Source organism: Stylophora pistillata, chromosome 9 (assembly GCF_964205215.1).
Source record: "Stylophora pistillata chromosome 9, jaStyPist1.2, whole genome shotgun sequence".
Taxonomy (NCBI): domain Eukaryota; kingdom Metazoa; phylum Cnidaria; class Anthozoa; order Scleractinia; family Pocilloporidae; genus Stylophora; species Stylophora pistillata.
The window spans coordinates 15,430,961-15,453,056 of NC_142527.1; the positions used below are offsets into that span (position 1 = coordinate 15,430,961).

General features: G+C 42.9%; 1 protein-coding gene and 2 pseudogenes across 1 annotated transcript; 1 reads left to right on the plus strand and 2 right to left on the minus strand.

Annotated features, from left to right (window-relative positions):
• Window positions 1-3,125: 3,125 nt before the first annotated feature.
• LOC148723516 (uncharacterized) lies at window positions 3,126-4,654 on the minus strand (annotated as a pseudogene).
• Window positions 4,655-6,263: 1,609 nt separating this feature from the next.
• On the minus strand, window positions 6,264-6,866 carry LOC111334597 (uncharacterized protein K02A2.6). The gene has a single exon (XM_022940386.1). It carries the CDS (start codon window positions 6,864-6,866, stop codon window positions 6,264-6,266), a length of 603 nt encoding a protein of 200 aa, XP_022796121.1.
• A 13,537-nt stretch (window positions 6,867-20,403) lies between these two features.
• Window positions 20,404-21,796, plus strand: LOC148723517 (uncharacterized; annotated as a pseudogene).
• The last annotated feature ends 300 nt before the right edge of the window (window positions 21,797-22,096 follow it).

The following is a 22,096-nucleotide window of genomic DNA, read 5'->3' on the forward strand; positions in this document are numbered from 1 at the left end:
CTCGCAAACTTTTAAACACGTTCTCATGTGATACCGGTGAAAGTAAGATTTTCGCGGACAGTCTGATCGATTTCTCTTACATTGTGTGCCGAGACTGAAACTTTTAACCTTGAGCAAAGCTTCGTCGCACGGCCCGAACTATCCTTGGAGACCCAGGGGCGGTGAGTCGATTTCAAGTTACGGCGGAAGAGCCCCTGGGGACATTGCCTTACAAGACTAGTTCCAAGCGATCGCAGTCGTTCTGGCATCTGATTGGTACCAGAAAATCTTTGCCTTTTTCTGCCCAATCAGAGTGAAGTGTGCTTTCGTGTGTTTTAACACGCAGATAGACAAGAAGCTCAGTTGCTCGCCATGTTTGCTTGGGCCATACGACGGAGCTCTGCTCGAGGTGAAAAGTTTCAGTCTCACCGAGCACACAATGTAAGAGAAATCGATCAGATTGACCGCAAAATTCTTACCGGAAATTATACTGAGTACTTTCGCAGGTATCACAAGAGAACGTGTTTGAAAGTTTGCGAGGTTCATATGAAACATAATGGTTGTAGGCGTTAATATGTCACTTTAAAGGTTAAACGAGATGAAAGCTGAAATCTTTCTTGATTTTTTGTATAATTTGCTGTTACTGAAACTTTGCCATTTCCGTGAAGTTATTTTGTCGCACGGGCCACGCAGGTATGTTGAGCAACTGGCGCCTACGCTTACTTAGCTTTCTGTGCGCGCCAAAATCTAACCTTCGCTTCGTAGCAAAGTCTTTCACAATATGGTCCGAGGTTGCAGAGAACGTTAAGTTCGTGGACGACCTCCAGCACTCGCTTAGAGAAAGCATAGGTGTGTTTTCGGTTTGCGAATTAAAATCTGAACAAAACGTATTATCGAGAACATCGTGGGAAGGAGAGATGTCATCGGACAGTTGCCGATGGGGTTTGGAAAGAGTTTAATCTTTCAACTGCGGGCAAGAGTGTTAAAATTCTTGAGCTCAAAAGGCCACGGATTCTCTTCTAGTCCCTTGGTCATTGTCATTTCACCTCTTTTGTCGATTGTTGAAGACTAAGTTAAATACTTTAGATCATTGGGAATCGATCCTGCTTTCTTTGGGGAAAACAACACCAAAGAAAGACCAAGAAATATTGGATGAAAAGGATGGATTTGCTTTACACGGTAATTGTCAGTTTAGTACAGGGTCATCTACCCACATCTATTAAACAAAAGTTTCCACACTTAGCTTTTCTTTTTTTTTCAACATAGGTTGTATTGTATTTGTACATACCTTAACAAATGTTCCTCTAGTAGAGACTGGGAAACAGCAACAATTCGATTTTCTTGTTTGGGTACTTTGCCCACGGGAAATTTTTATCGATGCCTCTTTTCGCTATTGCATAAATAGCGCTCTCTACTGCGAGGATCGTGCATCATACGTACCGATGCCTCTTTCTTACAGTTACGTTTCCAGGATGTTTCAATTCTAAAGTGTCCCAAACTGCACGCGGAAGACCACCGTCTGGTAAAACCTTTTGATTGAAAACGTCTTCAAATGATTTCATGAACTCGCCATTTAGATTTCTTTTTCTCTTAATGGTGATGAAAACAGAACAACATACTCGACAACGATCTGAAACATTTTCACCCGGATTATTCATTGTCGTAAAAAAACACACTGAACCTTACCTAAACAACTAGCCGAAGGAGATTAGATTTTGGCGCGCACAGAAAGATGTAAGCGCCAGTTTCTCGACATACCTGCGTGGCCCGTGCGACGAAACAACTTCACGGGATTGGAAAAGTTTCAGTACCAGTAGATTATACAAAAGATCTAGAAAGATTTCAGCTTACATCTCGTCTATCGTTTAAAGCGGCATATTAACGCCTGCAACCATTTTGTTTTATACGAACCTCGCAAACTTTTAAACACGTTCTCTTGTGATACCTTCGAAAGTATTCAGTATAATTTCTGGTAAGATTTTTGCGGACAATCTGATCGATTTCTGTTACATTGTGTGCTGAGACTGAAACCTTCTACGTCGAGCAAAGCTCCGTCGCACGGCCCAATCAAACGTTAATATGTCGCTTTAAACGTTAAACGAGATGTAAGCTTAAATCTTTCTAGAATTTTTGTATATTTTTCTGTTACTGAAAATATGCCAATCACGTGAAGTTAATTCGTTGCACGGGCCACGCAGGTATGTCGAGCAATAAAATAATAATAATAATATACCATTTGGTTACAATGAATATATGTAGTTCATATATTTTGAACTGCGGTATTAGATACGTATGATGCACGATCCTCGCAGTACAGGCCTGATTTTTTTCAGGTCTGATTTTCGCTATTGCATAAATAGCGCTCTCTACTGCGAGGACCGTGCATTATACGTAAATATACCGTTTATTTGCCACATTGCAGAATTAACTGAATTAAAGGGCTAAATTTACAATCAATAATTAATTAAAACTACAATTACTATAAGAACAATAAAAATATCGTAGTTAACTATTTACATGTTTGCATATTCACTATTGAAAGAGATAAAAGAACCTGAACGCGGGGTCCGGCAACGACTCCTATCAGCGTAAACAATACTTCTGTTGTTGTCGCCGGATCGAAGCTTACGGCTTGAACCTTGAGGCTTACGGATCGAAGCTTACGGATCAAAGCTTACGGATCGAAGCTTTATGTGCGCACCAAAATCTAATCTTCGCTTTGTAGTAAAGTCTTTTACAATATGGCCAAGGTTGCAGAGAACGTTAAGGTGGTGGATGATCTCCAGTAAACGCTTAGAGAAAGCTTAGCTGTGTTTCCGGTTAGTGAATTAAAATATGAACTAAAACTTATTGTCGAGAACGTCGTGGGAAGGAGAGATAGTTTCGAACAGTTCCCGACGGGTTTGGAAAAAGCTTACTCTTTCAACTGTTTCCTAGAGTGTTCAAATTCTTGTGCTCGAAAGGCCACGGATTCTCTTCTAGTCCCTTGGTCATTGTCATTTCACCTCTTGTCGATTGTTGAAGACCAAGTTAAATACCTTAGATCATTGCCATCACATCCCTTGGTCCAATAGTGAAGCACTTGTATGAGTGCTTGAGTTGTGGAGGACTTCGGCAAAGCGCCATACTGGCTTGGGTCGAGAACTTTAAGTACGGAAGATTTCACGTACACACTCCTCAGCAACGACACACCCTTCAACTACGACACACTCTTCAGCAACTTTCGAAAGGCAAGGGGTGAGAGAAATCGGTCTAAGGTGTTTCTTTAGATCCTCCACCGGCTTCACCTCTGGCAATGGTGAAACATCAGCGAACTTCCAGATCTTCGGGAGACGCTGTTCGTTAAACGAAGAGTTGATGATGTTAGAGACTGGGTAAGCCAAGAGCTCAGCATACTCTTTAAGAAGCCAGTTAGGTATTTCATCCGGGCCACACGCCTTTGATGGATTCAGTGTAGCCAGCAGCTTCATTATCCTCAACGTGGATACCTCATGCAGCCTTGGCGAGTCAGCAGGGACTGGGAACTTGGACAGCGGCTGTTCCAAGCGATATTCTTCGAGTGGTTCAAGGAAAGCCCGATTAATGGTGTTTGCAAGTTCATGATTGTTACAGTCCTCAAGTTCTTTGATGTGGATGTGATTGATGACATTGCCCGAGTTGGATTGGGATCCACTTAGAAGTTTAACCTCTTTCCACCACAGCTTAGGGTTTTCTTCCTTCATGTGCTCGACTTTGACCTTATAGAAGGAGGCTTTACATGATTTTCTTTCACGATCTACTGCGTTCCTATAGAGTTTGTAGCTAGATGACTCCACACCGTGTTCAAGGAAAGCCCTCTGTCGCTTTAGAATCAGCGACTTAAGGTGGGGCGTCACCCATGGGACGTCAGACGAGTTAACACGAACTCTTCTAACAGGCATAAGGATGTTAAGACCGGTGTGAATGACATCATGTATGTCAAGTATGTCAGGTATGTCAAGCATATCCAGGCAACAGCTAGCAGAACAAAACAGTGTTTGCCCATCCATACTACCAAAGTACCGTCCTAGCTCGGCTCGCCGACTTCCCCGCTTGTCACGCTTCAGTACAAAATTTGGAGATTGACGAGACTCTATTCTTTCTTTAGGCTCTACGGTGAAAGTGTGGTGATCGGAGAGTCCAAAAGGTGGAAGTGTTGAGGATCAGCATAGAAACCATGCATGTTAGTGAACACTAGGTCCAAGATCGCATTTTTCCGGGTTGGCTTTTTAACAATCTGCTTCAACCGAAATTGCCTTTGAATCGATTTTAAATCTAACGGATTAAAGTCCCCAGCAACAATCAAACCACAGTTTGGGAAGCGAGACTCGGCGAGAAGGAGTGATTGAAACAAATGATCACGCATGCAGTCATTCTCGGTTACAGTCCAATGAGGGTGGTACACAAGAAGGAGAGATGCTTCGGTAGGGATGATAGCTGAAGACTTAAAGTTACGTTCCCATGATGTTTCAATTCTGTAGCGACAAGTGTCGCAAACTGCACGCGGAAGACCATCGTCTGGTAGAACCTTTTGACTGAAAACTTCTTCAAATATTTTTATAAACTCGCCATTTAGATTTCTTTTTCTCTTAATGGTGACAAAAACGGAGGAGCATACTCGACAACGATCTGAAACATTTTCACCCGGATTGTTCATTATCGTAAAAAAAACCCTGAACCTTACCTAAACAACCAGCCGAAGGAGATTATATTAGATTTTGGCGCGTACAGAAAGCTGCGTAAGCGCCAGTTGCTTGACATACCTGCGTAGCCCGTGCAAAGAAATAACTTCACGGGATTGGCAAAGTTTCCTTCACACCAAATTATACAAAAAATATCGAAAGATTTAAGCTTACATCTCGTCTAACGTTTAAAGCGACATATTAACGCCTACAACCATTCTGTTTTATACGAACCTCGCAAACTTTTAAACACGTTCTCTTGTGATACCTGCGAAAGTACTCAGTATAATTTCAGGTAAGAATTTCGCGAAAAATCTGATCGATTTCTCTTACATTGTGTGCTGAGACTGAAAACTTTCAGCTCGAGCAAAGCTTCGTCGCACGGCACAAACAAAGATGGCAAGCAACTGAGCTTTTTGTAAACAGTGTATGTCCGTGTTAAAACAAACGCAAGGACTCTAAAGCACACTTCACTCTGATTGGGTAGAAAAACACAAAGATTTTCTGGCACCAATCAGATGCCAGAACGACTGCGACCGTTTGGAACTAGTCTTGTAAGAGAATGTCCCCAGGGGCTCTTCCGTCCTAACTTGAAATCGACTCACAGGCCCTGGGTCTCCGAGGATGATTAAAACCCAGATCGATTCGGTAAAGTGGTCACAAGTGATGCATTCAGAGTAAAATACACTAATCTCATTAGAGTATTTGTGAATGCCATGGACTCGACATTCGTATCTTCTAGTATCTGCTTAGATTAAAGGTTTTACTTCAGCTACTCTCTCGAAGAGCTCGAGCGTGGTCTCTGCGGACTCAGCAGCTGGTAATGAAGCCTAGTTAAATTAGAGAAATTCACACAAAATTGCGTTTAGCGGCTATTCGAGAACTGTGGGGGCGCGTAATTACCGCTCAGATCAAACTCAAATAGGTCAAATAGGAAAAGCGAAAACCTCATCGGATATCAAATCCGAAAACGCGTTCGTTATTTTGCAAGAACCGAAAACCAACCGCTAAAAAACGGAAAATCCGCAAACCGCAATGAACATCAAAACTGAAAAACCGAAGTTTTTCAGCACAAAAACCGAGAAACCGATCTGAAAAATAGCCAAATCCGCAAAACCGAAAATCGCAACGCCCCCCTCGTAGAAGTAAACCAGTTGGAATCACTCGTGCAAAAGGTTTCAAGGTTCTTTTTTGTTATTGATTATATTTATGTTTCAAAACAAGAACTGCGAAGCATAAAAAGACATCTCAAGTATCAATTATCTTTCACGATGAATTTTTACATGTTGTTCAATGTTATTGAATAAAGCGAAAGAAACGAAATTACAAGCATTGTCTTTCTAAGGCAAAGTGGTTTACTTCAGGTGATATTGACTTATACCCAGCACCTGTTGTTACTCAGGGAAATAATCCAAACAATCTTATTGAATTGTTAAAAGCTGATAGTTTCTAAAGAAACTGTTGGGGCTGCGTCGGTAGGGGTAACGAAATAATTTGAATATATCAACAAAGTTGAAATGGTAAATTGGGCGCCGTTACGATTATAAAAGCTGACGCTTCGAGCGTTAGCCCTTCGTCGGAGCGTTAGCCGTCCTTGTTGGAGTTGGGGTAATTCTCTCGCTCCATTCCGTCTATCAAACATTTCCTGTATTCTCGTTTGGTTTGAGCATCCCTTTTCTTTACTCCTGCGCTGCTTGGAGGTTTTTGTTCTAATATCCTTGTCATTGTCGGGAGGGTAGTACGTATCTGTCTTCCCATGATAAGCTCCGCTGGAGTCTTCCCAGTAGCTGGGATTGGAGTTGCACGGTATGCCATGAGTGCTAGGAATGGATCTTCTTGTTTCAGAATATGCTTGGAGATGCGTACTCCACTTTCTGCGGCACCGTTCGCCTGGTGGTGGTGCGGGCTTGACGAAGAATGCTTGAAGCCATACTTCATTTTGAAATCATCGAAAAGAGCTGCTTTGAACTGCGTACCATTGTCGCTCTCTAATTCTTGTGGAATGCCCCACCGAGCAAATACTGACTTGAGCTTTTGAATGACAGTTTGGCTTGTCGTCTCGGACAAGCTGATTATCTCAATGAATCGTGAATAGTTATCTATTACCACTAGGTATTTTCTACCACCTAACTCGAACAGGTCTGTAGGTACCTGCTGCCAAGGTCTATCAGGTAAGAGAGTGGTCATCAGGGGTTCTTTCCTTTAAGATGGGTGGTTTTCTTGGCAAAAGTGGCACAGTTCTACCTTTCTTTTGATCTCTTTAGAAATTCCTGGCCACCACACAGACATTTTGGCACGCTCTCTACACTTTGTGATACCTTGGTGTCCTGTATGGATGCGTTCCAGGATTTCTCTTCTCAAGTCTGCCGGTATTACGATGCGATTATCGTATGTTAGAAGGCCCTCACTTATTGACAAATGTCCTCTCGACTCAAAGAACTCTCACACATGGAGTGGCACTTCTTCAACGTGTGTGGGCCACCCTTTTGATGTCAGATCCATCACTGTTTGGAGCTGTTCATCCTGAATGCTTGCTTTTCTGATTTTCTCCATCTGAGCGTCTCATGCTGGTCTTGTGGACTCGAGCAAGTCTACAAAAGCTTGGACATCTTCCACGGTGTCTGGTTCTTGTTCCAACTCAAGAGGGCTTCTAGACACGGTATCGGCAACTACCATCTGCTTGCATGGTACGTATTCTGCATAAGGGTTCAATCGCATCAGTCGCATCAGGAGTCTGGAAACGTAATGGTGTCTTGTCAAGGTCCCTCTGGTTGATCGACGGAACTAAAGGTTTGTGGTCTATAACGAGTTTGAAGGTTGGTAGTCCCACTAAGTAACGCGATAGCCTTTCACATGTCCAAACTGCTGCTAGGCATTCCTTCTCGATCATTGCATATTTGCCTTCAGCTCCTGTGAGGGTTCTAGAACAGAATGCAACTGGACGGAGTTCACCATCACGATCTTGCATCAGGACTCCCCCGATTCCATAACTACTGGGGTTCGCGCCTACCACAGTTGGCTTCGTTAGATCGTAGAATGCTAACACATTGGAACTAGAAATTGTCTCTTTGACCTTCAAGAATGTTTCCTCTTGAGGTTGTTCCCAGGCCCACACTCTGTCAAACTTTAGAAGCTCTGTCATGGGGTGGATTTCTGTTGCAAGGTTGGGTATGAACCTCCCAAGGTAATTTTTCATGCCATTTATTCTGCGTAGTTCTGGCACGTTAGTTGGTGCTGGTAGTTCTCTGATGGCTTTCACCTTTTAAAGGTCGGGACTTACCCCTTCTGCACAGACGACACCTCCAAAGTAAGTTAACTTGTCTTTCTTAAACTCACATTTTGCCTTGTTCAGTTTAAGTCATGCCTTCTTAACAATTCTTAGTGTTCCGTAAGTTTTCCTCATGCTCCTCCGCTGACTTTCCGTAGACAATTAAATCATCCATGATTGCTTCACATCCTTCATCCTTTAGCAAGTCCGTCATTAGATATTGCAAAATTTCTGGGGCACTGGTGATTCCAAAAGGTACTCGCTTGAGGCAGAACCTCCCCACCGGAGTTATAACGGTGGTTAACATGGCACTATCTGGATGTAGTGGAATTTGCCAGAATCCACTCGATGCATCCAACTTGGAAAAATATCGAGAACCGGCGAGCTTGGGTGCGATATCTTCCAGGGTGGGCAGCAGAAATCTTGCACGTTTCACAGCACAATTCAGCTTTCTCAGATCAACACCAATCATTAACTTTCCATTGCTCTTCTGAACTGGTACCATGGATCCACACCATTCGGTTGGCCCTCTTACACGTTCGATGCTTGCTCCATCCGCCTAAGCTCATCTTTCACTTTCGGCATCAGAGGAAAGGCAACTCTCCTGGTTGAGCTGATACAGTACGGTTCGACATTTTCGTCTAACTAGATCTTTACCGGTTCACAGTTGAACAGACCGATGTCTCCAAACACCTCTGCGTCCCCTCCTCTAGTCTGGCAACTAAACCCATTTCACAGGCTTTTTTTCTTCCAAGAAAATTACTCTCATGTTCTCCACTTATCACGAAGATATCAACTTCATAGCTTTTGTTACGATGTGTCACGTTTGTTGTAAACTGACCCGTACACTGTAATTCGCCTCCTGGACTGAAAAGGGCTATCTTCGATGGGTGTAACTTAGGCTGGTGTGGCAAAATGTTAAAGGTAGACTTGGATATTGCAGAAATATCTGCTCCCGTATGAATTTGAAATGTCACTGGTCTACCGCTAACCTTAAGTTGGACTTTCCTTTTATCATCTTGATGTGAATCATCAGATAACGCTCCTAGAAACCAATGATCTGCCTGGCTTCTTTCGGTAGCTCCATCACTATCACTTCTCACCACATTCACCGACTTAGAGCAGCATACTGCCGCAAAGTGGCATTTCAAATACTTTTTATCCTTTGCTGGGCAGTGTTCGGGCTTCATGTAGTGGAGACCACATCTGCTACATTTCTTTTGACTTTGCTGTTGGAATGAAGCATCTCTCTTTCCTTTTCCATGTGCATTCCTTGAACGAGAATAGACTGACTTCCTTTTGCGCTGGACTTTTTGTAAATTACTTGCTGCGAGCGAGCTCTGATCTGTAACTTGAGATTTGATCATTTCCGACTGGCGAGCCATTTGAATTGCTTTTTCTAGCGTTAAATCCGACTGCAGTTGCAGCTTTTTAGACACGTTTTTATCCAAAATTCCGATGACGATCCTATCCCGTATATGCTAGTCTCGACTATCTTCAAAATCGCAGTGTTCGGCTAACTCATAAAGAGTCCGCACAAATGGTTCGATCGACTCTCCTTGCTTTTGATTCAGTTGATGAGTACATGCACGCTCGTGAATTACATTCCGTTTTGGGACAAAATGCTCGTCAAACTTTGCCAATATCACGTCAAATTTCTTTCCATCTTCCTCTGCTAAGGCAACGGACTTGAACACATGTTTGAAAAGTCAAATCTCTGCGGAGGGCTTAGTTTCAGCATTTTTCTTGTTTGACCGCTGCCACCATGTCTTGAAATTTCAATCAACTTTTATTGAAACACAACGCAAAAGGTCTATGAGCCAAAAGTACAAAGTAAAGAGGCACGTGTAATTCCCCAGAGACCCTGGCTCTATTGCGCAATCCCGAGGTAGCGCAAGTATTATCCTTACAGTTACAATCTCGATTAGCACAACATACCTGGAGAATATTAGACGTTGGTTTTGCAGGTGATTGTTTTTTTAGAGTGGTGTCCCATAAGTTGTATGGTGAACCTAGCTATCACATGAATATTCGTAGTATTGGTGTTCAATATATGAAAAACAATCCAGAAAAATTCATTGAAAGTAATACAGACCATGCATGGTTAAGGTATTTAGCTTATATGTCACACCAGGGTACATGGGCTGATATAATTGTTATGCAAGCAGTTGCTGATGCATTAAACTTGACAATTCACATTACAGAATCTAATTCAGGATTTGCATCGGTTACTAATATCAGCCCAGTTAGCTCAGAAACTGATATTACTGTCATAAATATTGGACATCTTGATGAAATACACTGTTTCAACTGTTCCTTTCAATGGAGAGGCAACGACAAACAATGTAATTGTAACGATCAACCAGCACAGTTGAGATGGATCACTGTAGAACGAAAAATGATAATGAAACAAGAGCTGTAATCAAAGAACAGAAAAGATAGCTTATTTCAAGGAATACATGCCAGCAAGAAAAAGAAATAAAGAGTTCAGAAATAAGCAAAACAGAGCTCTGCAAGCAAAAAGATCAGACAATATTGAAAAAAACAACAGAATCTTAAGGGCGGGCATATAACAGACACAAAGAATCAAATTCTGATCATATCAGAGAAATAAATAGGCAGGCATTTGCCAAGTGTAAAAGAGTAACCCTCAGCATGTACAAGAAGTGAACAAAAATGCACAGAATTGAAAGAGATCCTCGATGTCTGGGTTGAACCCAAGTGACCATGACCTACTTAAGCCAGCTACTAAAAGGCCAAGTCGTACAGCAGTTAATGAAAAACACGAATTTGAATGCAAAAGATTCTATAGAGAGATGCAAGCCATGGCAATAGTCATTCAAACTTTCCATGATAACATTAAGTGTGGTCCTGAATATGTATGTACTTGCTGTGATAAATTATGGTATTGGTCATCTGTCAGAAAGTGTGAAGCAAACAAATATCCTAAATGTTCCAAAACGTTGCTTGAAGCATGCATAACTTCTACTTCTAGTACAGATAATGCAAAATCGATTTGCTCTACTTGCCACTCAAACTTAAGTAGTTTGGAAGCCACCCATCTGTTCTAAAGCAAATAAAATGGGATTCCTTGTGAGACCACAATGTTTAAACTTGACACCTGAAGAAGAAATATTAATTTCTCCGCGTATTCCATTTATGTAAATACGTGAACTTCCAAGAGGTGGAAAATTATCTACTCATGGCTGATGAAAGTTCAACTGTAAGCACTTTTAGCGAGGTCAATCAATGAATCACAAACTATCCCCATCAAACTTAAACGAATGTTGAGTTACAAGCATCGATCATTATCAATTTGAGACTGGCAGACCAAGAAAAGTGTTGGAAGCAGTAAAATATCTTGTTAATACAAGTGAATTGTTTCAAAATGAGCACATAGAAGTTCAAGAAAATTGGCTTGATAATCCTGATTGAATTCAGTGGTTAGAGTTAGCTTAAGCTCTGTTAATGTCTTAGCAGATAACGTAGGTTTGGTGTCATCAGCAAACACTCTTGATACGGCGTCCCGCAGGCAGAAGTGAAGATCGTTAATGTAAATTAAGAACAGCAAAGGACCCAATATGCTACCCTGTGGCACGCCGCAACGGAGAGTACGAGCAGATGATAGTTTACCACTGACACTACATCTCTGGGTTCGGCCTCTTAAGTAAGACGAGAACAACTTTATAGCTGCCGGATGGACACCCAAGTATGACATCTATCGCAAGGTGATCTCATGATCAATGGTGTCGATTGCCTTAAGCAAGGTTAATAAAGACAACGATATTTAGAAGGTCACTGTCGATGTTTACTGATGAAGTATTTGTTGCCTCAGGCAAAGCCGTTAGCGTACTATGTAGAGAACGGAGCCCTGATTGGCAACCTAGTAGCAATTTATTATCATCTAGATAATGGAAAAGTTAACAATTCTTTCAAAAACTTTCGAAATCATAGGGATTCAGATATTGGCTGTTAGGATATTGATATTAGTACGGGCTGTTAGGATCCGATTTACTTCCCTATTTAAAAATTCGAGTCACTTTCGCCGTTTTCCAATCGTTTGGATATATCCCCAATCAATTAACCAGTCAGTCAGCCGTTCAGGTGCCACCGGATCAGTCAATCAGTCGTTAACCAATCACTCAGCCAGTTAATCACCAGTCGACTAGCCAGTCCGTTACAATTCGGTCAGCAGCGCAGTGGGCTAGTTTTTCAGCCAATCGGGTAACAGTTATTCAACCTGCCAATCAGCAAGCTAGTCACCAGTTGGTCAGCAGGGCAGTTAACCAGCTAGTCAGCCGGTCAGGTACCAGTTAGTGAGTCAACAAGTCACTCAGTAAAGCAGTCAGTCAGTTAGCCAGTCAGTCAACCAGTCGGTCAACCAGTCGGTCAACCAGTCGGTCAACCAGTCGGTCAACCAGTCGGTCAACCCGTCGGTCAGCCGGTCGGTCAGCCGGTCGGTCAGCTGGTCGGTCAGCCGGACGGTCAGCCAGTCGGTCAGCCGGTCGCTCAGTCAGTCGGTCAGCCGGTCGGTGAACCAGTCCAGCACTAGTGATTCAGTCAGCTAGTTAATGAACCAACTAGTCAACAGTAAACCAGGCAGGCCGTCAGTCAGTCAGTCAGTCAGCGTGGCAGTCAACCAGTCAGTCCGTCAGTCAGCCAGTCACTCAGTCATCAGTCAGTCAGCTAGTCGATAAGGCAGGCACAAGTCAGTCAGTTAGTCAGTTAGCCAGTCAGTCACCACTCAGTTACCAAGTCAGTCACTAGTAGGTGAACAAGTCAGTTAGCCTGTCAGTCAACCTGTCATTCAAGCATTCAATCAGCCACTCAGTCACTCAAACAAAGCTTAGAGTAATAGAAGTAATAGAACTCGGTCAAATACCTTAGTCAGTTAACCAGTCACTGAGCCAGTCAGTCACCAGTCAGTTACCCACTGAATTATCATTCAGTCAGCAAGGCAGTCATCTAACCAGTCAGCTTATCAGACCTAAATCAGTCGGGCAGTCATTTAGCCAGTCAGTTACCAGTAGGTCAACAAGTCAGTTAACCAGTAAGATTGCCAGTCAAGTACCAGTGAGTCAACTAGTCAGTCAGTCAGTCAACCAGTCAGTCAACTAGTCAGTCAACTTATCAAGTACAAGTGATTCACTCAGCCAGTCATTGAACCAGTTAGTCACCTGTCGGTCAGCAAAGCAGTTAGCCAGACAGCAAGGCAATCAGCCAGTCAGTGAGTCACTCGGTCAGTTACCAGCCAGTCAGCCAGTCGGTTAGGTAGTCATGTACCAGTTAACCATTCAATCACCAGTCAGTTAGCCAGTCAATCACCAGTCAGCCACCACGTCAGTCACCATTTGATCAACAAGTCAATTAACCAGTCAGTAAACCTCTCAATCAATCATTCAGTCAGACAATTCAGTCATTCAATCATTTAGTCGGTTACTTGGTCAAGTACCAGTGCGTCAGTCAACCAGCCAGTGAGCCAGTCAGTGAGCCAGTCAGTCAGCAGTCAGTGGGCCACTTAATCACTATTCGGTCAGTAAGGCAGTCACCCAATCAGTCAGCTAATCAGTCATCAATCGGTCAGACAGTCATTTAACCAGTTACTTACCAGCCCAGTACCAGTGATTCCGTCAACCATTCATTTAGCCAGTCAGTCAACCAGTTACTTTTCGCTCCGACGAAGGGCTAACGCTCGAAACGTCAGCTTTTATAACCGTAACGGTGGTCAATTTACCATTTCAACTTTGTTAAAGGTAAAGGTTTATTTCACAACATGGCAACCCTCTAATGGGCTGAATTGCGTATTTACAAAAATTGTAACAGAATATCTAATAGTATGACTAATGTAATATTTATATGATATCATGCTCAATACAAGATTTCATTACAAATGTGTCCCTGAATCTATTTGTTTTCCACCTTGGTGTTTCAAAACGCCTGCATCGTCTTAGGTGGTAAGACGACTTGTGGGCTGAGGGTAAAAGATTTCTTAACCGATTACTCTTATCATTTAAAATAGAATTAAAGGTCTTCTTACAAATATTTTCATTGTAACGTTCAATGCTTGGTAGTTTAGTGCTGAGTAAAGCATCGCTGTAGTCTATCCCCGGGAAAATAAAAGCCAGCACCCTTTTCTGGACACGCTCCAGTTCCGTCTTGAGATACAATGGCAGCGAGTATTAGAACGCCGGTACCGCATAACTAAGTGTTGTGTTATTTATCGGCGAGCGTAAAAGATCCGAACGACGCCATTCATTCAAGAACTTCAAGTGCCTTTTTACTGCCCGTCACGTGACTCGGTACAAAGTACAAACTGTAACAATTTTGACAACACAACATCTCCCCCTTTAAAAACTACGGGGAGAAGCCAAAACTACTAAACATGAAGGTAATAAAGTTTGATTTAACTTATAACATGAACTGTGTAAACTTAGAGATCGGACTGTTCAATTCATAAATTTATCCCGCACAGTCACAAGTCCAATCTTCTGGGGGCACTGACTACTCGCCCAGATCTAGTTGTGGTTGCACCAGCTGCACAAGCAGCTGCCGGAACATCCAACTTGATCGCCTCTGGAATTTGCTTGCTCGAATCAGGAAAGCTAGGACCTTGCTTGCTCAAATCAGGACTGCTAGGGTACAGCGGAGTAAGGTCCTTCCGGTTCCTTCTGATAGTTCCTCTGGGGCTGCTAACAATGTATGAACGAGGTGTCTCAGCCTCTTGAGTCACGGTCGCTGGGACTTTCATGTCTCGAATCCAAACCTCGGTTCCCACAGGAATCTTCTTTTGATCTCTTGCGCCATGATGAGAATCAAAGTAAGCCTTTTGCTCTTGCTTTCGAACTTCCTCTCTACCTCGGACTATAGACAAATCAGGCCAACCGGGTTTCAGCTCCACCGCAGCAAGTGGAACTCTGGATCTTATCTTTCGACCAAACAGAAGCTCAGCTGGACTGTAACCATTCTCTAATGGTGTTGAGCGATATGCAAGCAACGCCTTAGCAGGATCATCCTCCTTCTTCAGGACATACTTTGCGGTCTGCACCGCCCGTTCAGCCATCCCATTTGATTGGGGGTACTTTGGACTGCTTGTCACACTTGCAAATCCCCATTCCTTTGCAAATTTAATGAATTCAGCTGAACTATACTGAGGACCATTGTCAGATCTGACAGAGTCTGGAATTCCATGTCTCGCAAACATAGATTTCAGCGCCTGAATGACATCTTGCGAAGTCTGGGATGATGAAAGCAAGGCCACCTCAATGTATCGGCTGAAGTAATCTACGACCAGCAAATAGGTGCGGCCCTTTAGCTGAAGCAAATCTGTTCCGATGATCTGCCATGGCCTGTTTGGAACCACTGAAGGAATAAGGGGTTCTGCTCGGGAAGATCGGTGTTCTGCGCATTTGCGGCATCCCTGAACCATATCCTCAATCTGCCTACTAAGGCCTGGCCACCACACAGACATCTTGGCACGGCTGCGACATTTTGTGATGCCCTGATGGCCTTCATGCAAGCGATCAAGAATCTCTATCCTCATGCAGGACGGTATGATGACTCTGGAAGCCTTCAGAAGTAATCCACGAACTAAGGTAATTTCTCCTCTCTCACTCCAGTACCCTTTTAGTGCCTCCGGAACTCTATCTTTTTCTGGCCAGCCAAGTTGGCAGTAGGCTGCAAGTTGTCGGCATACTTCATCCTCCTCTTGTCGTTCCCTTATCTCTTCCAGACGTCTGTCGCTGGCTGGAATTTCACTCAAAACACTGTGCGCATACAGGGCTATTTCTTCTTCTTGTAAGCCTGACTGCTGCTCCTGGTTTATCGGAGCTCTTGAGAGAGCATCTGCTGTTGTCAAACTCTTGCCTGGAACGTGTGAGATGGAATACTGGAATCTGAGCAGCCTCATTCGTAAACGCTGAATTCTTGGTGGCATTTCATTTAAGTTCTTTGACCCCAGGAGAGGAACTAATGGTTTGTGGTCCGTTTTTAATATGAAATGGCTTACCGATGAGGTAGTCCGATAACCTTTCGCATGCCCATGTCACTGCTAGAGCCTTCTTTTCTACTTGGGCGTACCTCTGTTCTGTTGGCGTCAATGCCCTGGATATGAATGCAACGGGTTTCCAACCGCCATCCTCTTGGGCTTGGGTGAGAACCGCTCCAAGACCAAACGAGGAAGCGTCCGATGATACCCTTGTCTCTCTGGCTGGATCATAGAGGGCTAGTGTTGGCGTAGAGACTAGGGCCTTCTTTACGGCATTGAATGCTTCCCGCTGAGCCCCAGTCCAGAGCCATGCATTGTTCTTACTCAGAAGATCCCTCAGTGGCTTTGTCATGTCCGCCAGGTTAGGAATGTACTTCCCTACTTGATTGACCATGCCCAGGAACCGCCTTAATTGTGCAATGTCAGTTGGTTCCCCCATCTGTGCGACAGCTTCCACTTTAGTGGGGTCGATTTGCACTCCATCTTTGCCGATCACGTGCCCCAGAAATTCCACTTTATCTGTTGAGAACTTGCACTTCTCCACGTTAAGGGTAACATTAGCATCTGCTAACCGCTCCAGTACTGCAATCAACCTCTTATCATGCTGCTCTTGGGTCTCTCCAAATACTAAGATGTCATCAACTTGACACTCCACCCCATCGAGACCTTCTAGGATCCTCTGCATCGCTTTCTGGAAGTGTTCGGGTGCTGAAGAAATACCGAAGGGTAGTCTTGTGAAACAGTACCTTCCCCATGGTGTGATAAAAGTGGTAAACAGCTTTGAATTCTCACCTAACTTCCTCTGCCAAAATCCACTATTTGCATCCAGCTTAGACATAATCTTTGCGCCAGACAGTTTGGCTAGAGTTTGTTCAGTTGTTGGCATTTGGTGGACCTCTCTCTGAACAGCCTTATTTAACTGGACAAAGTCACCACAAATTCTGACACTGCCATTCCTTTTGGGTACAACAACAATCGGGGAACACCACTGGGTAGGTTGATCGACCTGTTCTATCACTCCCATTTGCTCCATTCGCTCAAGCTCCTTCTTCACTTGAGGTAGTAAAGGAATAGGAATACGCCTTGGGGTACACAGATTAAATGGAGTGACTGATTCATCCAGCTTGATCTCGTAAACACCATCCATGCATCCTAACCCCTGAAACAAGCTGGGGAATCTCTTCTCATAGTTGCCGTCCTTTGAGTCAACACCAGAGATTCTAGCAATTGTCCCGAGCCGGCTACACGCGCTTCTTCCCAACAAGGACTGTTCAAGGCCAGGAACCACATAAATTTCGTCAGCACAGCATTGCAGGTTATGCGTAAGGGATGCTGTAAATTTACCTTTGCAAAACAGTGGTACTTTGCATGGGCCATACAATTTCTTATCAGGTGGAAGGAGCTTTTCCTGAATTGACAAAAGACCAAAAGTCTTTTCTGATATGACAGAAACATCAGCCCCACTATCAAGCTTGAAACTAACTGGGCAACCATTTACCAGGATTTCAGCTTTCCACGGATGTGCCTGCATGCTGTCAACACCGATCTCTCCAAGAAACACACTGGTATCTGGATCCTCAGAAAACTGATCCTCGGTTACAGCTTCTTCAACCTGTTGGGACATACATACTCGGGCATAATGACCTTTCTTGGAACATTTATGACAAACAGAATTAAGTGCAGGGCAATTCCCTCTGGTGTGATTTGCAGATAATCCACATCGTAAACAGCCACTGGGGTTTGACTTATCTCTAGCGCCAACGACACCTCCACGTTTCTTTGGTGGAAACTTCTGCAACTTTGCTCTGAATTTGGCTCCAGTCTCATCGATTTCGGTGGATGTCGACCGCTGACCACTCCTAATGACTTCTTGTTGTTTCTTGACTGACTCGCTTTCCCTGGCCATTTTCACAGCTTTTTCAAGAGTCAAAGTCGATTCCAACTGCATCTTTTCACTTAGTGTAGCATCTTTAACTCCCACCACAATACGATCCCGAATCATCTCTTCTTTCAGGGCGCCAAAATTGCAATGCTCGGCCAAGCAATGAAGCGATGTGATGAATTCCTCGGCGGTTTCGTCAGCCTGGGTTCGCTGGTTGAATTTCGCTCGTTCGTAAATGACATTTCTCCTGACTAGGAAATACTGGTCGAACTTTTCCTTTACTTTGTCGTATTTTAGCCGGTCTCCCTCATCGCCAAACACAAATGTAGTCATAACATCGTCGGCGGCATCGCCCATCGCGTATAGCAACGTGTTTACTTGAATTTCTTCGCTTTTTCTGTGTAGATCACACGCCATCCGATATCGACCGAACCGACGAATCCATTTTTCCCACTCGTCTGGCTTTTTGAAATCGAACATTTCGGGTGCAGTAATCTTGTTAGCCATGATTCCTCCAGAACAGTAGTACGCTTACTTCCCGGGTTTCTTCTGCTGTCGCGGCGAACAATTTCTCTTTTGTCAATATTTAGCTCCGCTCGAGTAACCTCAAAGAACTCTCCTGTATTTTCCTCTAAGGGCCTCGACTATCCAGTTATTCTTCTCGTCAAGGGACTCAAAATCCCACTCCTGACACCATGTTGTGTTATTTATCGGCGAGCGTAAAAGATCCGAACGACGCCATTCATTCAAGAACTTCAAGTGCCTTTTTACTGCCCGTCACGTGACTCGGTACAAAGTACAAACTGTAACAATTTTGACAACACACTAAGTACAGATCGAATGTAAGTGCAATAGAATAAGACGAATTCACTTGTCGGGAGTCTCGCCCTCTTAAGCTGCACCAAAAAATACAAACGTTTAGAGGCCTTGTTTATAACCTCACTAATATGCTCGTTCCATGACAAGTCATCACTTATGGTGACCCCAAGGAGTTTTGCTGACTTTACGGTCTCCACACCTTTCCCATTAACTATAATTGGAGGAAACTCCTGCTTTTGTTTACTGAAAGTAATTCGGAGCTCTTTACATTTATCATTGTTCAGTTATACTCTATTTTTAGAGGACCATTCCATTACACGGTCAGCTATCCTTTGCGAAATACTTGCCTTTCCTTTGATGACAACTTCTGAAATCGTAGTGTCATCAACATATTTCCACATGTCGGCATTTATGCCACTACTTACTTCAAGATCATTAATAAGCACAAGAAATAACCACGGCCCTAGCTTTGTTCTTTGTGGGACGCTGGACGGAACTTACTCTAACTCGGAAAAACAACCCTTTGCAAGTTTAATTCGCTGAAAACGGCCCGATAAAAAATCTATGATCCAATTAATCATCTGTTTGTTGATATATTCAAATTAGTTAGTCAGCCAGTCAGTCAGCCAGTCAGTCACCAGTCCGCTTGCCACTCAGTCACTACTCGGTTAACCAATCAGAGAGCCAGTCATGTACCAGTGACTCTGTCAACCAACCAGTCAGACATTCACTCACCAGTCGGTAACACCAGTCAGTCAACCAGTCAGTTAGCCAGTCAGCTACCAGTGAGTCAGTCAACCAATCACTCAAACAGTCCCTTAACTAGTCACTCAGCTTGTCAGGTACCAGTGAGTCGATCAACAAATCAGTCAGCCACTCACTCACCAGTCAGTTAGACAGTCAATCATCAGTCGGTCTGCAAGTCAGTAAACCAGTCAAACGGCCAATCAGGCATCAGTGAGTAACTCAACCAGTCAGTCAGACAGTCACTCGGGAGTTACATACGTACATACATAGTTTATTTGTTAATGCAGGTCGGTAAAAGTCAGCGAATGGCTGATGTGGACCTGCCTATCTAAAACATTAAGGTCTAATTGCATTAACTAGGATAAATACAGGTGTGAGGTATATAAGAAATTAAGAGTATATAAAAATTACTATGTCCATTGTAATCTATTATCAGTAACTGAAAGGATAAATAGATAAATTGAATTAAATAAACTGTTCAAAAATAATTAAAGTCATCATCCTTGTTTGTAATCAGGCATGATTCCTTCGCGAAACTTAATTTATCTAGTAGTGTCATCTTTTTTTATGTTTTTCTTAAAACTTGCGTAGCTAACAGAAAGTTTATATGATTCAGGCAGGATATTCCTCACGGTAGGCCCTCTATAGGATAAGGTTGTTCTTCCTATGGAGTAATTGAACTTTGGTACCTTAAATCCATCCTTCTTCTTAGACTGGGTCGCTGCTCAGTTTTCTGGAATAAATCACGTATTGGTTTAGGTACTAAACCGTGATAAGTTGAGTACGTGAACGAGATTAACTTTAGTTTGTAAGAATTAGTTAAGGGCTGCCAGTGAATGCGTTTCAAGATTTCCAGGTTACCTTCTGCAAGACCGTGTATGATCTTAGCTGCTCTTAAGGAGGCTCGAAAGGGTTTTTTTGACCGCGCAGAGAATGGATTCGAAGATACACGCAGGCAAATTACTGGCGAGAGAAATAAGCGATGGCGCGCGCGTTCGCTTCCGCAGGCGAGTTGTAAACAAACATGGCCGCCACGAGCGTATCAAAATTACCGGGTACCTCGACTATTTCTGATGAAAGTAATTTTTTAAGAAACAGAAATGGAAAGTTTACCTCTCAGAAGCGAGTAGGAAGAGGTTTGGGCGGCAGGGCTCTTGCCAAAACGGGTCGAAAACATTTGTCTAAAGAGCTGAAAGAGGATTGCGAAGTTGACAGCGCACCATCAAAGACGCGACGACTGCGCTTGGTAAGTCCTACTTATGTAGTGAAAAATTTAAGAGGACACTTCCAAATGTTGAGATTTGTTTCTCATTGAGTTTAATTCCTATGAAAATAAAACTAAATAACCATAAACATTCCTAAACTACGCACAGGAAGAGGAAAAGGAAAATGAAATAATTGTTGCCGGATCCAGGATAGTGAATATGGACAGTTTTATGAAGGAAATGGAGGAGTGTAAATATTGTCATAAAGGTAAACGTATTTTTCATGCAAACCAAAGATCGAAAAAAACGTGAATGAGACCTTATTTTTATTAAATCACAGACAGTATAATTAAAATAAAATATTTATCTTAAACTTGTGAAAAAAAAATTGTTTTTATTTCCCAAGATAAACTACAAATTACAACTAGGAAGTGAAAGCCACCTCACAATGGTTAGGAAAGGATTGTAAATTAATTGTTTTCCCATATTAAACGGATGATGGAATTTCATGGTTATGACAGTGACATTAAATAATATCAAGCCAAAAACCTGGTAAAAATTACAACTGAAGCATACATTCCTTAGCAATATTGCACCATTAACCCAAATTTACACAATTATTTGTTCCAGAGGGGTTAATGTTGACACAATGAATCACTCATTCAGTGCCTCTTATAATTTGCTTTTGTATTTTCTCAAGGTCCACTTACATGGAAAAACATTTTGAGAGAAATTAGGAAGGGAGTGGCCAGCCTATTTGTTATTAAATGTCACCACTGTGGTTATTCAAATTCTCTGTTGATATCAATGCAACACAGAAATGGAAAACGGGGACCATTGGCACATGATGTGAACACCAGGCTTGCTCTTGGAGCTGTGAATGCTGGCATAGGCCATACACATGTAAATTCACTTTTGTCCTGTTTAGATATTCCAAAAGTTAACCATGTAACATTCAAGGCCAGAGAATGAGAGATTGGAAAAGCAGTTGAAAGTATAGCGAGTGAGAGTTGTCTTGAGAATTGCTGCAAGGAAAGGGAGATGGCAATAGCAGCTGGTACTAAATGCGATTCTGAGAATTTAGTTGGAGTGATGTGCTCATATGACATGGGGTGGCAGAAAAGGGGAAAGGCACATAATTCATTAACAGGTCATGGGGCAGTACTTGGAGTTAAAACTGGGAAAGTCTTGGATTTTGCCACCAGAATATAAAACCTGCAGAACCTGTGCTGCATCCAGAAAACCAGATAAGCCTACACCACATGACTGCCGAAAGAACCATACTGGATCTGCAAAGATTATGGAGTCAAGTGTAGCCTGTCAATTATTTCAACGTGCTCCAGCAAAAGGGATTAAGTATGACCAGTACATTGGTGATGATGATTCCACAACTTTTCCTACCTCAAAACAAATGTTCCCTATGGCCTTGAAAAAATTTCTGATTTCATCCACACTAAACGCTCACTTAATACCAGGCCCTACAACTTAAGCCAGGGTCAAAAATTTCCAGAT